General features: G+C 45.0%; 1 protein-coding gene across 4 annotated transcripts in view; it reads right to left on the bottom strand.

The window, feature by feature from the left end:
• SFSWAP (splicing factor, suppressor of white-apricot family) overlaps window positions 1–15,122 on the bottom strand; it is an 81,829-nt gene that overhangs the window by 60,261 nt on the left and 6,446 nt on the right. For all 4 annotated transcript variants that reach the window (XM_010852443.1, XM_010852444.1, XM_010852445.1 and 1 more), the window contains 4 exons: window positions 13,420–13,505; window positions 5,131–5,356; window positions 4,115–4,227; window positions 3,092–3,227 (listed from right to left, as the gene is read on the bottom strand). In XM_010852443.1, coding sequence (XP_010850745.1) covers window positions 3,092–3,227; window positions 4,115–4,227; window positions 5,131–5,356; window positions 13,420–13,505 — 561 coding nt within the window. The remainder of the gene's footprint in view (window positions 1–3,091; window positions 3,228–4,114; window positions 4,228–5,130; window positions 5,357–13,419; window positions 13,506–15,122) is intronic.

Genomic DNA, 15,122 nt, shown 5'->3' with positions numbered 1-15,122 from the left:
CCAGAAAAATAAAAGTCTGACACTGTTTCCACTGTTTCCCCATCTATTTCCCATGAAGTGGTGGGACCGGATGCCATGATCTTCGTTTTCTGAATGTTGAGCTTTAAGCCAACTTTTTCACTCTCCACTTTTACTTTCATCAAGAGGCTTCTGAGTTCCTCTTCACTTTCTGCCATAAGGGTGGTGTCATCTGCATATCTGAGGTGATTGATATTTCTCCCGGCAATCTTATGGGCCACATCAGATGTGGCCCTTTGTTGTGCCTCTAATTTTTCATATTCTTGCTCGCTAATTTTTAAGAATCTAACCACAAATAAAAACAAACTTGAGAACCCAAGTACAGCTATCTGTATTTACTTCTTCTAAGCATTTTTCTGATCCAGAGCCAAATTCCAGCCCAGGGCTCTTCCTGGGAATACCCAGGCCACCTCTCCCACCCTAAGACTCTTGGATGCTAGATGGGCTGTTGTCATGGGAAACCAAGGGTCTGATCCTGGAGGGAGGGCTCTCAGGGAATGTTTCCTTCACTACCTGCTGTCCCCGCATGGCAAGTTCCAAGAAGGGGCCAAGGGGTCGTGCACACCACCCATTCACTTCCTACCAGGAAGGAATCTGGTTTTTGTCCTCCTCATTTCAATAAAACTGGTCTCGCTCCTCGAACATTACATTTAAATCTGTGTGAAATCTGAAGGATGTTCAGAGCCTGCTCCCCAGCCTCTAGGCAGAGCTGACTACTGCTGAGCAGTCTCCACAGAGGAGCTCTGTGACCTCCCTCTGACCCACAGCTTATGATCCCTCCTGCACCCACAGCAGAGGTTTGATACAGGCACCTGTGAGTAGCATCTGGCTTGCTGCATGTTTTGCTGGCCTGCCTTATATTTTTACAAGGTATGAATTCACTGCCAACATCTGTGAGTTGAGATGTTTTACCCAAACATGCTAGATTCCTTGCTTCTCTGGAATACCTAGAAGTTGGTCCCTGCCCTTGCCATGTCTAATCACCCACACGTTCTGTCAGCACCAACTCCTTCATCTCTGCGGGCCTGGGCAGATGTGAGGCTGCCCTTGATGCAGGGTGTGCCCAGGCAAGACCCCCCAAAGGCCCTCTCCTACTCATGTCTGTCACTCTTGCAACATGTGTAGGAGATGAAGTGAAGTGAAAGTCGCTTAGTCGTGTCTGACTCTTTGCGACCCAATGGACTATACAGTCCATAGCCTCTCCCTTCTCCAAGCGATCTTCCCAACCCAGAGGTTGAACCCAGGTCTCCTGCATTGCAGGTGGATTCTTTGCCAGCTGGGCCACCAGAGAATGATGACCATCAAAACAACTATTTTGTTGAGGGGAAGAGCCAGTTACTAATGGTGCCCCCTGACTGGAGTATCTCCATCTGGGGTCATGGGTCAGGCAGGGAACCAAGACTTCTCACCTATGAACTGGTTCACAGAAGTTGCAGAGAGCAAGGGTGAGATTATACTGGGGGAAGAGGCTGCCATGAGTCACCCTGGCCTCTGGGGCCCCTGGTGGGTGGCAGAAGGGACTGAAGTCATGGGCTCCCTGGGACCTGCCCACACCTTTCACCTGCCATTACTTGGCCCAGACCACGGGACCTTGCAGTGAAATCCTGAGTCACTGAGCAGCTTCTCTCGCTCAGCTACTCCCCTGCCCAGTCCTACAGGGTCTCTAGACACACTGAGCCATTACCGACATCACAGTTAACTGCATGTACACTAGTGATAAGCAGTGAGAATAACCAGGTAACTGCCACTCAATCCCGAATTTCTATTCCTTCCCAATTTAAAGAAGTCTGATAGTTCTAGGAATCTAGTGGAGGTGCAGGGACAGCACACTGAACTTAAGGAAATTCAAGGACGGGTCTGAAAAGAGACAGCAAGGAAGAAGGAAACTGGAGACGTCCGCTCAGCGGGCTTGCACCTTGGGCTGAGGCAGCAGTAGATTCGCCTGTGCGGGCTGTCTACACAGAAAGCCCCTGGGGAGTGATTTACAAAGTGCTGCAGGCATTTCTGCTTATTAGGACAGGTCCACCACACCCCAAGCCCAAACCCTAACCAGCAGGTGAGATGAAACAGGGCCAGATCTGCTCTTTGATTTGAACATTTAAAGAAATTTCATTTGACTTGATTTAAGCATTAAAGATGTTACCTGAGTTCTCTAAGAGTTTTTTTTTAATAAGGACATATGCATTAAGTTCACTAAAGCAACTGATTTCTGAAGTCTAAAAATGTTAATTTAGCACATCAAAATTACACATTATTGCATGCCAGTGCCAGACAGGAAGTGCATAAGGACACAGTTATCATTTTTAACAAAAGCTTCATTCCCCCAAAACAAGCACTTTATACATTATAAAATGGAATTAACCTCAGGCTGACCCTCTAATGGCTGAGAGTGACAAGCTTTATAGATGGATTCATTGTATCAGATACCAGATGTAGGCTGAACAGAATTCCTGTGGCTTTGCTAAAGGTTCTTCTCTAATTCAATATTTAACCTCTGAATAAAATAATTTTAAAAAGACCTGGTAGTAAGACCAAGGTTAAATACTTTCAAATAATTTCCTGAATAAAACTTGAAGATTTGCATTCTATTAGTAATCTTAAGATTAAGAAGAGTAGCAATCAGAGAGAATAAGTAGGAACCGAAAACAATTCCAAGGTGCACATTAGACACTGTTTTAAGCCCCGTTTTAAGCCCTTTTTCAGCAAAGTGACCATGGCAGACAACACTACACGTCCACCAATGTCTGTTCTCCCTGCTCTTCTTAACAGGACTGATTTTATTTAGGTCAGCAATGTGTCCAAATGAAAGTCCATTCCCCAGCCTACGCTGTAGGATAAGACCATATGACACTGCTTTCTGCTCTTGCCCTTCCTCTTCATCTGTCCTGGAATGCAGGGCTGATGCTGGGGATAGGGCAGCCATCTTGCCAAAATGAAGCAACCAGCAAGAGGATAAGGCCACACGCTAAGGATGCTCAACATAAAGGTTCCTCATGGCACCTCTACCAGACCTGCCCGCCAGCTTTCAGATTTGTTTGACACCCTGCTGGGAAGCGCACAACAAAATACTCACAGTCAGTGGTGTACTCCACCTGGGAGGGCTGCACGGCTGCACCATCCGCCGTGGGTGGGGTGGGGGCAGGGCTGTCGGCCTGGGCCTTACGGACCAGTGCTGCAAGGGGGTGATCAGGGTCTACCACCTTCAAAGGCTGCAGAGAGAGAAGATGCCAGGTCACACCATTTCCTGCATTCTGAGTCACGCAGAACCCGTCTGTGGCAAGGTTCATCTCAACTTTAGAACAGTATCTACGCTTCAGAAAAACCTCAGCACATGCATGTAAACATGCGTGCACACAAGGAGGTCCTGACTAATTTTGGCTGAGAGCTCTAGCCGGTCGTGAGATCCAGAGGAACTGAATAAATGAATCACTTCACTCTTCCTAATGACATGAGGGAAAGTAAGGACGGGAGATAGGACTAGACTGCTGCTGAGAAAAGTGTCAGCCTCCAAATTCACTCAAAATCTCAAACTGTGTCCCTCCTCAAAGCAATTTCTCATTTTTAATCACCAACAGCTTTTAAGGTCCCATCGATCAGCCGCACTGCGTGACTGCTGAAAAGATAAGCTTAGGTCTGAGGGACCTGTTTTCTCACATCACAAATGGCAGCATGAGGGCTGTGGATTAACTCCTAATGATAAGGATGAAAAAATAAATTTAGGTTTTTAGGTAACACATTATGTTTCCTGTGACAGATGGTTTCAAGCAGCACATACTCTGTGCACCTATGAAATCCTCTCATAATAAAATCTGTATGAAAAACCCATTTTCTAAGTCTTAACCAACATTTTACTCATTCTAAATATCCCAAATAGTAAAAATAATCCAAAATATAATAAAATGAAAATAATCTGCTTGTGATTATATAAAACAGGACATGTAAGAAATAAAGGGACCAAATCCTTTACTGCCAAGTCAAACAAAACGGTGAAATATACCTCAATGATCATAAAATGAAATAGAGCTATTACACAAAAACATGCTTAACAACTTCCCAAGGTTAAATTAGCAGTTTTGTTCTGTAAGGAGACCAGCACCTTCATGAGCTCCTCCAGGCGGTTGCACTTCTTCGAGGCGAAGAGGGACGGGTGCAGGTAACTGCCGTCCTCCTCATCGTCATCATCTTCATTGTCAGAGCTGACGCCCGACTCTGAAAGCAAAGCACATTTCAAGACTTTAAGGCACAAGTATATTGTGTGGGAATGTAGGAACAGACAGAGGCAGAACTATGTGCTGCCATTCCTTGGTTATCTGTCCAAATAATCCCTCTGGGAAATACTCCCCATCTCACTGCCCCCCAAGTCACTCAACAGCAAGGCAAGTGGTGAGAAAGGTGTGGCCCAGTGGCAACTCCCCTCTGGCATTTACCAGTCGGGGGCCACTGAATATTCACATTTTTTACAAAAGAGGCAAAAATCTTACTGATTTATGAAGATAAAATAACAGCAACAGGTATTTTAGAAACCTGCAGGAGACCAATATGGAGAAGGTAAGGTCTATAGTAAGACTGACACAGCTGATTTTGAAAATCATGTTTCAGCTGAAAGAAAAATTCAATGGCAGACAGATATACTGCTGTCTCAGGATGCTATTCGAAATACTTAATTAGCCTTTGCAGTAAGAACTCCACCTTTAGACACTCAACCCTAACCCTAACCGGGCGTGCACCCTAGAACCATCCACAAAGCATGAGCCTGCTGCTTTCTCTGTGACACGTTCAACAGCCCAAAGGAAGGAATTATTTCCAACCTACATGGATATGCTCTGATGGCATCAATATTTAATTCTACATCACCAATCTATAAAAATATTAATTAAGAATCTAACATATTTTCAGACTTATCAGGAAGAGTGTCACACTAGACTACGGAGCACCAGCAGGTTTAATCCTCGGGCCTTGGCAGCAGGACTTCATAAACGTTCTGGAGGTTCTGCAGTGCAGACTTCAAGCTTGTATCTGTGAGGATGACTCTCCCTACACTTCTCCAGGGTCCCCCCTTACCCCTGCCCCACTCCACCCCAACCAACGCAGGACAGAAACGGTCTCACATACTCTTCTTCTCTTCACTTTTGTTTTCTGCCAGTACCGTATACCGTCCTTCTTTCATCGCTTTCTGGATGAATTTGTAGTAAGGGTTGAGGTAGTGATCGAAGCGTAGAAAGTCAAATTGAGAGTTTCGGGCCTGCTTGGCTTTCAGCATTATCTCGAACTGTGCACCTTGTTTGCACACGAAGTTGGCCGTGCGCTCAATAATGGCGTGCATTTTGGCTGTTGGTGGCTATGAGAAAACACACACATTCATGTCATTTTGTTCTCTTGTTCACTGACTACATGACTCAAAACATAGAAATGACCCTGGTTTTTATTGCCAGCTATAAGAAATTATAGACATTTCAATGGTAAGAGCCCAGTTTGAACAGAGTGACACTGGCCCCTGTCACAAGACACCCAGTTTCTGAATTTTGTGAGGAGAAAACTCCCATGCTGAGGCAGGACATTCTAGCTTTGTACTGAATTGACAGGGGGAAGATTTCTGTAAAAAAAATCAACAGGTTTCCGTATATTGGGCACCCTTAAACACGGTTCCAAGACAGGCTTCAGAGGGTTATGAATCTTCTGGGAAGTTGTACGTAAACTCGGCACATACACATGCATATTTCTAGGAGAGGGTGAATGTTTCAACAAGCTTTTCAAGGATCTAAGAATCACTTCTCTTTGGGCTCTAGAATCACTGCAGATGGTGACTGCAGCCATCAAATTATAAGACACCTGCTCCTTGGAAGAAAAGCTATGACAAACCTAGACAGCGTATTAAAAAGCAGAGACATCACTTTGCCAACAAAGGTTCATATGGTCAAAATCAGTTTTTTCCAGCAGTCATGTACAGATGTGAGAGCTGGACCATCAAGAAGGCTGAGCACCGAAGAATTGATGCCTTTGAACTGTGGTACTAGAGAAGATTCCTGAGAGTCCCTTGGACAGCAAGGAGATCTAACTAATCAATCCTAAAGGAAATCAACCCTGAATATTCACTGGAAGGACTAATGCTGAAGCTGAAGCTCTAATACTTTGGTCATGTAACAGAAAGAGTCAACTCACTGGAAAAGACCCTGATGCTGGGAAAGATTGAAGGCAGGAGGAGAACAGGGTGACAGAGGATGAGACGGTTGGATGGTATCACTGACTCAATGGACATGGGTTTAAGCAAACTCAGGGAGATAGTGAAGACATGGAAGCCTGGCGTGCTGCAGTTCATGGGGTTGCAAAGAACTGGACATGACTTAGCAGCTGAACAGCAAGGTATGGTCTGGCCAGAACAGGGAGGGTTTCACCCACATTTACTGGGTGAATCATCTTGTTGCCTCAGAGTGAGTTTACTACTAGGAATCAGACCCCGCCTCTCTCCTGCACCTGCTGCTAAGTTACCTCTACCACATCCCGAGCTGAGCAATTCCTACCCACACAGACAGCCCCTCAGACCAGAAGCTGGAAGCCACACATCTGAAATACTTTTATTAATATCAATGAAAAGATTAACACTAGAAAATTACATGCAAATAAAGTGGGAAATGACCTCTCATTAATGACACACAGTCAAGATGCTTATTGTCACTTGAGGCCTGAATCCTTCACAAAGTACCAATGCCTTAATTCTCAAATGTGACTCCTGAACTAATGACGTCCTTCACTCTTGAACAGCATAAATGTCTACAATTAAAGCTATTTACTGATCCTAAAATAAACCAGAGGCCATGTTAAAGGCCCACTGGGCACTTAAGTCTGGATGCTGATGCATGTTTTCAGTGGCTTTGCCTCAACAGGAAGATTAATTTTTGAGTCAGTGCATATATAATCATTTATGATTACTTCAGAATAACGACTCTTATAGGAAAATATAACCCCATCTGCCCCCACATGTAGAGATATTCTCTCATGACCCACCCACGTGTTGGGCAGTATTATGGCTACAGTGGTTACAGAGAAACAGGTACTTTCACAAAGCGATGATGAGTATAGAGAAACAAAGTACTTTATGAACGTCCTTTCAAGATCTGCTACTGAAGCAAGTATATATAAGACAAATGCTTGGTCTGGAGAAAGACATTCTTTGCTCTATCATGTAAGTTTTAGAAAAATCCTTTTCCATTTAAGAATATAATCATTCCCACTAAAAGATGAGATTTTAAGGATATGCTCAATGTTTAATACGCAAGTTACAAAGACTGATACGGGGGAAAATGATTTTCTAATTTAAGAAAGTGACTGAGCCCAAGAAGGGGGGCTAACACCTCCCAGATCCCCCAAAATTAATGTGGTTCTAAGAACTCCAGAGTAGGAATTGAAAATGGGACAACAGTATGTGAGTTCAGAAAACCTGCACCAGTATGAGATTTCCGAAAAGCTCTGAAGACTGGAGCTCAGATCCAGGAGCCAGGGGAGAATGAGGGGTAAGACTGGGTGGCACATGGGGTGAATAAGTGAGGAACCCCAGGGGTAGCTGGGCTGGCCCTTTCCTCCTCTGTGATCATGAAAGTGAAAGTCACTCAGTTGTGTCCAACTGTTTGCGACCCTGTGGACTATACAGTCCATCAAATTCTCCAGGCAGGAATACTGGAGTAGGTAGCCATTTCCTTCTCCAGGGGATCTTCCCAATCCAGGGATCGAACCCAGGTCTCCTGCATTGTAGGAGAATTCTTTACCAGCTGAGCCAAAAGGGAAGCCCAAGAATACTGGAGTGGGTAGCCTATCCCTTCTCCAGCAGACCTTCCTGACCCAGGAATCGAACTGGGGTCTCCTGCATTTGCAGGTGGACTCTTTACCAACTGAACTATTAGGGAAGTCCTCTGTGATCACAGCCCCAGATAAATATCAGATTGAGTCATGAACTGCACTGTAAAAACAAAACTATGGATGTAACAGCAGGGAATATAGGGCTGTCAGGGGGGAAAGGTCTACTGAAACCAGATTCAAAATCCTGAAGCCAGAAAGGAACATGGTGACATATGTGTTTTTGCAAATACATTTAAGTTCTGCATGGAAAGAGGGACAAACAGTTAAGAGACAAAGCACAGAAGAACAAATATGCACAACATGTGCTGGACCACGGGTTAGTCAGCGCTTATCATATACGGACAGTCCTCACAATCTCCTGAGAAAACACACGAACTCCACACGAACATGGGTAAATGAAATTTTCCCCCACCTCCATCCCATGGCAACACACCAGCTGAACATGGTGAGAATTAACGCTCTAATCAGAACAACCTTCAGCAAAGCGTAACCATGTGGCCCCAAGTTCTGCAATGGCTCTGGGCTGCCAAGTGCAGGCCTGACCCACAAGATGACCTGGGGCGGCTGCTCTTGACAGCTCTAGCCTGTGTCCCCAACACAGATATACTGGTGTCAGGGGGACTGAGCAGCCGAGCTGCACAGTGCCTGGCTCACAGCACCTGCTTAATGAACACTCCTTAGCTGCTGTTGCTATTAACCTACTGGACGGAAACCCAGCCCATGATGGGAACTGTGCACTGAATCCTTCCCCCTTTCCCTTCTGTCCATAAAGTAAGTTAAACAAGCACATTTCATTGGAAGGACTGATACTGAAGCTGAAGCTCCAATACTTTGGCCACCTGATGCAAAGAGCTGATTCACTGGAAAAGACCCTGATGCTGGGAAAGATTGAAGGCAAGAGGAGAAGGGGATGACAGAAGATGAGATGGTTGGATGGCATCACGATTCAATGGACATGAGTCTGAGCAAACTCTGGGAGATTGTGAAGGACAAGGAAGCCTGGCATGCTGCAGTCCACGGGGTCGCAAAGAGTCAGACATGACTGGGCGACTGAACAACAAAGCGCATTTCCCATGTAAACACACTCAAATGGGTGTGCTGAGCAGCAGCACTTCTGGTCCCATGGCTTGAAGGAAACGCAAGAAAGTACAGAACAGACAGGCCCAGAAGGTCCATGGCATCTCAGGTGGGTGAGAGAGCAGGTTGAGACACGCCCTCTACCTTCCCTGCAGTGCAAGACAACACAACCACAAACGGGCTTGGGCGTGTGCAGAACTCGGGAGGTGACAAAGCCTGGGAAAGGAACAGGTAACTGAAAACACCATTAAGCATTGGGCTACACATTCTGGCAAAAACTAGGTCCTTAATTCCCAAGAAACATACAAGTAGCCCCACAGAGGCAGTATAAAAAGCTAAAATAGAGCTGTGAGGCCACCTGAGGGCTTGAGTCTAGTCTAGGGGCTGGACCGGAAACAAGTGGCCAGCCTTGAGCCTGCAGCAGCATGCGTCCCCAGGGTGCCGTGACCTCTTAACTGCTCCCAACCCTTCACACGAAACCCCAGAGCCCCTGCAGCCATTGGGTTCTAAACCAAAAGCTTAATTTAGAAACCAAGCACCTGCTCTCTTTACCATCCCCAGCCCCGCATGGCCAGGAGCTACAGAAGCCCCTGCCCACCCAGGCAGCATGCGTCCATATAAACACATGCCAGCAGTTTCAACATTTAGTAACCGAGATGGAATATATGACACAGACATCTGTCTACTAGAGCTCCTCCACTAACGTGGACACGACAGTGTATAATGCACACAGCGGATCACTGTTCCAATTCACAGTGATTATGAAAAATCCACTACTGACATCACCATAAAGGAAAAGCAAGCTGTCCACTGGAGACCCAGTGAGCACTCACAACTGGTTTCTACACAAAGCAATTTCCTGCTCAAGAGACCATTATATAATAACATCAGAAGAGAGCAGACTTCCAGTTCAAGACGGTGGAGCAGAAGGACATGTGTTCATCTCCTGCGAGAGCACCAAAATCACAACTAGCTGTTAAACAACCATTGACAGGACACTGGAACCCCCCCAAAAGATACCTCATATCTAAAGACAAAGAAGAAGCTGCAGCAAGACTGCAGGAGAGGCACAATCACGATAAAATCAAATCCTATACCCACTGAGTGGGTGACCCGCAAACTGGAGAATAATAATACCAAAGAAGTTCTCCCACTGTTGTGAAGGTTCTTAACCCCACGTCAGGCTTTCCAGGCTGGGGATCTGACAAAAGGACTGGGCATCCCCAGGGAATCTGACCTTGAAGGCCAGTGGGATTTGATTATAGGATTTCCACAGGACTAGGGGAAACAGAGACTTTGGTCTTAGAGGGCACAAAATCTTGTGAACACCAAGACCCAGAGGAAAGGAGCAGTGACCCCAGAGGAGACTGAACCAAAACTACCTGCTGGTGCTGGGGGGCCTCCTGTGGAGGCGTGGGTTGGCAGGGGCTCACTGTGGGGCCCAGGGCACTGGCAGCATCAGGTTGGGAGGGTACCAGTTGGCGTAAGCCCTCTTGGAAGTCACCAATAACCCTACCATAGAGCTAGCAGATCCCAGAGCTGAGTTGCCTCAGGCCAAACAACTAGCAGGGAGGGAGTGCAACCCCACCCATCAGCAGATAACTGGATTAAAGCTTTACTAAGCAAGGCCCTTTCACTTTTCACTTTCATGCACTGGAGAAGGAACTGGCAACCCACTTGGGTTTTCTTGCCTGGAGAATCCCAGGGACGGGGGAGCCTGGTGGGCTGCCATCTATGGGGTCGCACAGAGTCGGACCCGACTGACATGACTTAGCAGCAGCAGCAGCAGCAGCAGCAAGCCAGGCCAAGGCCACCAGACCAAGATCCAGTTTTTCCCATGCCAGTCCCTCCCATCAGGAAGCTTACACAAGCCTCTTAGCCTCCTCCATCAGAGGACAGACAGAATAAGCAAGAGGCACAGCCCCAAAGCGGCTAAAACAAAAACCATATTACAGAAAGTTAATCAAAATGAAAAAGCAGAGTTATATCCCAGATGAAGGGACATCATAAAACCTTAGAAAACCGACTAAATGAAGTGGAGAAGGAACCTGCCAGAAAAAGAATTCAGAATAATGATAGTGAAGATGATCCAGGATCTTGGGAAAACAATGGAGAAGATGCAAGAAATGTTTACCAAACACCTATGAGAACAAACTAACAGATGAATAATACACTAGAAGGAATCAATAGCAGAATAACTGAGGTAACTGAGGCAGAAGAACAGATAAATGACCTGGAGGACAGAATGGTGGAAATCACTGCCTCAGAACAGAATACACAAAAAAGAATGGAAAAAAAAAAAAAAAAGAAGACAGCCTAAGAGATCTCTGGGACACTATTAAACGTACCAACATTCACATTATAGGGGTCCCAGAAGGAGAAGAGAGAGAAAAAACCTGAGAAAATATTTGAAGAGAAAATAGCTGAAAACTTCCCTAACAAGGGAAAAGAAACAATCAACCAAGTTCAGGAAGCAGAGAGTCCCAGACAGGATATACCTAAGGAGGAACACACTGAGACACACAGTAATCAAACTGACAAAAATTAAAGAGAAAGATAAAAATATAAAAAGCAGAAAGGGAAAAACAACAAATAACATACAAGGAAACTCCCATCAGGTTTATCAGCTGATTTCTCAACGGAAACTCCACAAGCCAGAAGGGAGTGGCAAGATATATTTAAAGCAATGAAAGGGAAGAACCTACAACCAAGATTTCCCTACCCAGCAAGACTCTCATACAGATTTGATGCAAAAATCAAAAGCTTTCCAGGCAAGCAAAAGTTAAAAGAATTCAGCAACACCAAACCAGCTTTACAACAAATACTAAAGGAACTTCTTTCGGCAGGAAACACAAGAGAAGCAAAAGACCTACAGAAGATAAACCAAAAATAATTAAGACTATGGTAATCGGATCATATGTATCTGTAACTACCCTAAACGTAAATGGATTAAACGCACCAACCAAAAGACAGAGACTGACTGGGCAGCTGAAAACATGTGCACGTATGCACTCCCACTGACCACATCACTCTGCTTGACACCCCCAAACTGTATGTAATTTTTTTATACTGTGAAGTTAATCATGTTCCCATTATGGCTTGCGACTGTAATCATCTTTTAGTTTTTGTCTGATCATTGATTGATAAACATCTTTTTCTATTGTGATTATGTAACAATTACTCAATACCATTGTATCATGACTGGTCAACAGAAAAATAGTAAAACTCTGTATTACCAAAACTGAAGAGGAAGAATCATCAAACCTATGCTGCACTAAATATGGGAGGTGACATGCACACGTGAGCAGAATGCGAAAGACGAGAATTTTCAGTGTCCACTGTTTATTCAGTGATGGTACAGAGGGACACACAGAAGTTCCTGGAATACCCACATCCATGGTAGGAAGATGCCAAAGAAAAATCTTTACAGTGAGCACAAATAGCCCTTTTCTGGGTATGTACATGCAACAAAAATGTTTTAAACATCCCTAATAAACATGTAGGGATGCTACAAAGCATAGCAATTTATGACGGCCCGACAGTTAAAAGACTGTGAGTCAGAGTTCCTGCCTGCTGTGTGTGACCCAACTTCTTCACTTCTCTTTATCTGTGAAAGAGAGACAAAACAGGAAGCTACTTCATAGGACCACCAGCATTAAATGAGGTAATAGGTGGAAAAGCCTTGATGAGGCCTGTTACAATGTAACCTTAACCAAATGTAGCTGAAATAGCCAGGTGAGCTGAGATTAATCCAACTCTGCCAGTAACCAGCTGCAGGGCACTAAGGTGGACAGGATGCCACCCAGATGTTCCTCCTGAGTGCAGGGGCTGCCTGGAGATACCACAGGGTCTTGACATACTAGAGAGGAAAACCAGGTGGAAGTGTGCCAAGGGAATGTCAAGGTGAAGACACTTATGTTGCCGCTGCTGCCGATCAGTTGTGTTTGACTCTGTGCGACCCCAAAGATGGCAGCCCACCAGGCTCCGCCGTCCCTGGGATTCTCCAGGCAAGAGCACTGGAGTGGGTTGCCATCGCCTTCTCTGGACACTTATCTTAAGTGCCCACAAAAACTACAGTAGAGAAAGATAGGGCAAAGCAACTTTACTGAAGCCAAGCTGCTTAGAGTAAGAGGGTTTTTACACCTAAACGTGGCTAACAGTCCCCTCACCAGGAATTCTGACTAGGTTTTTCCACACTGGTAAAACCTGGGGATTCAACCACATGGTCTCTGAGAGTGAGCCAGCTCCCCCAGCCCCCGATGCTCTGGTCTAGTGACTCTACTGTAATGTTTCTTTTTTTCTTTAGAGAAAAGTAGGTGGTGTTTGATGATTTTTCCTCCATTAACTCAAAAATAAGTGTAAAGCATCACACAAACTGTAAGGCGGCTGTGACTGTGGTGAGGCTCTCACACGAGTACTTCCTGGTAAGTGCTAACAGCGGTGAATAGCATTGTGAAGGACAAAGAGACCTACCAGCTCCACATCAGGCGGCACATTCAGTCCTAATGGGGCAATGAAAGGCTCCTCGTTTTCCTCCAAATTTTCAGCCTCATTTTTTTCTGTATAAAAAGAAAATGTAAAACGTCAGAATCACAACCTGAAAAGAGGGCGCCACCATCAGTAAGCAACAGTGGAGGGGACAGCGGCAGGAGCATCACCTGGCCCCTCGTGGTCTTGTACATCAGCTCCCAGAAACACTTCCACTCTATTCTGTGTTCACTGTACCACCTGTGGGCAAAAGCACCTCACCAGATCCCAGAGGGGCTGGGGTGGCTCATGCTTCCCTTGTTCTTGTTTGTTTCCTCCTAGTACAGACATGGTGGCAGCGTGGACTCCAGGGCCATGGCGCGGGTGCAGGGAGACAACGCATGAGACTGTTTCCACCCCAAGGCTCTGCACGTAGCAGGCGTGTGACACACTTTCAGCTCTCCTCCTTCCCAGCCCCTCTGATCTGCTAAGCCCACCCCCCAAACTATCTGGGTGGGTTCCCCAGAAGGCCAGGCACAGCACAGGGTGCTCTATTGCAAGACGACCGTTTTCATCACTGAACCATAAAATCCCTGCGTGTAACTGCCAAGACCTCTCCACCCAAGCAAACCACCTCTCTCTTCACAAATAATCAGATGTATGTCTACTTTCATTTCTTGTTTAACGGTTCACTTAACAAACATCTGTCTACTGGAAGTCAGACAAGACACTACACACTGCAACTTTCTGAATTCTAAGGTACCTATATACATCTCAATTTAATGAACAATTTAAGAGGATATAGTGAAATGTATGAAAACATACTAGAAAACCAAGCTAACATTTTTAAGAATTTCACATCTACTTATTTCTTCAAAAAAGATGATGTGAAATAAACAGTAAGTCTTCATCAAAACAAATATCTCCATTGTACATAATGGATTCTATTGAAGACACAACAATTTCAAACTTAATTCTGCGAAGCCAAGAAGGAATTTTATATAGGCTTCACAGTACACAAAGACCTGCTGACTGCAGTCTGACGAGACACAGAGTGATCTGCAGGAGTAGTCACCGCTGTCCCACAAGCTCACATACCCTTCCTCTCTGCCAAGAACTAAAGACTTGCTATGGCCTGAAAGCTCCCTGTAATCAGCAACCCCTCTACTCAGCTCCAATAACCAAATGACACAGCAGAACTGGTTAGTATTAGAAACACTGGTTTGCAACATGCCAAGTAACAGCTTAAAACCCCCAAATTTCTTTGGGAATGAGGCCAAAGGTGTGAATATATAAAAGTATAACTTTACCATATCTCCCTAAAATGACAAAGTGGTATAAACTTTGTTCAAATAGCCTTTCCTTAGTGCTAAGCTGTTCTCAAAAATAAAGGAGCTTGGAGCAAAAGAGCTATTTGGAACAGGTAGGTTACAGATTTGCTCTGTTCTTACACATACTTTTCTTCACAGAAAAATGGTTTTAATAGCACAAAATAAAAACCAACTTTTGTAATGCTCATTCAGATTCAAATAAATTTAAATATTTTGTTAAAAAAAGGGATAGATGATGATGAAAACCTGTGAAAATAAAGGATGGAACTGGGCTGGCAACAGTAAGCTGCAGAAAGGGAAGAGAAAAGTTACACAGAACTAAAGGCACCGTCAAAGGCTTCTGGTTAATATCACAAGGGTTTACAGCAGTCGAACACC

This window comes from Bison bison, unplaced genomic scaffold (genome assembly GCF_000754665.1).
Source record: "Bison bison bison isolate TAMUID 2011002044 unplaced genomic scaffold, Bison_UMD1.0 scf7180017864312, whole genome shotgun sequence".
Taxonomy (NCBI): domain Eukaryota; kingdom Metazoa; phylum Chordata; class Mammalia; order Artiodactyla; family Bovidae; genus Bison; species Bison bison.
This window is presented reverse-complemented; position numbering and strand designations above follow the sequence as displayed.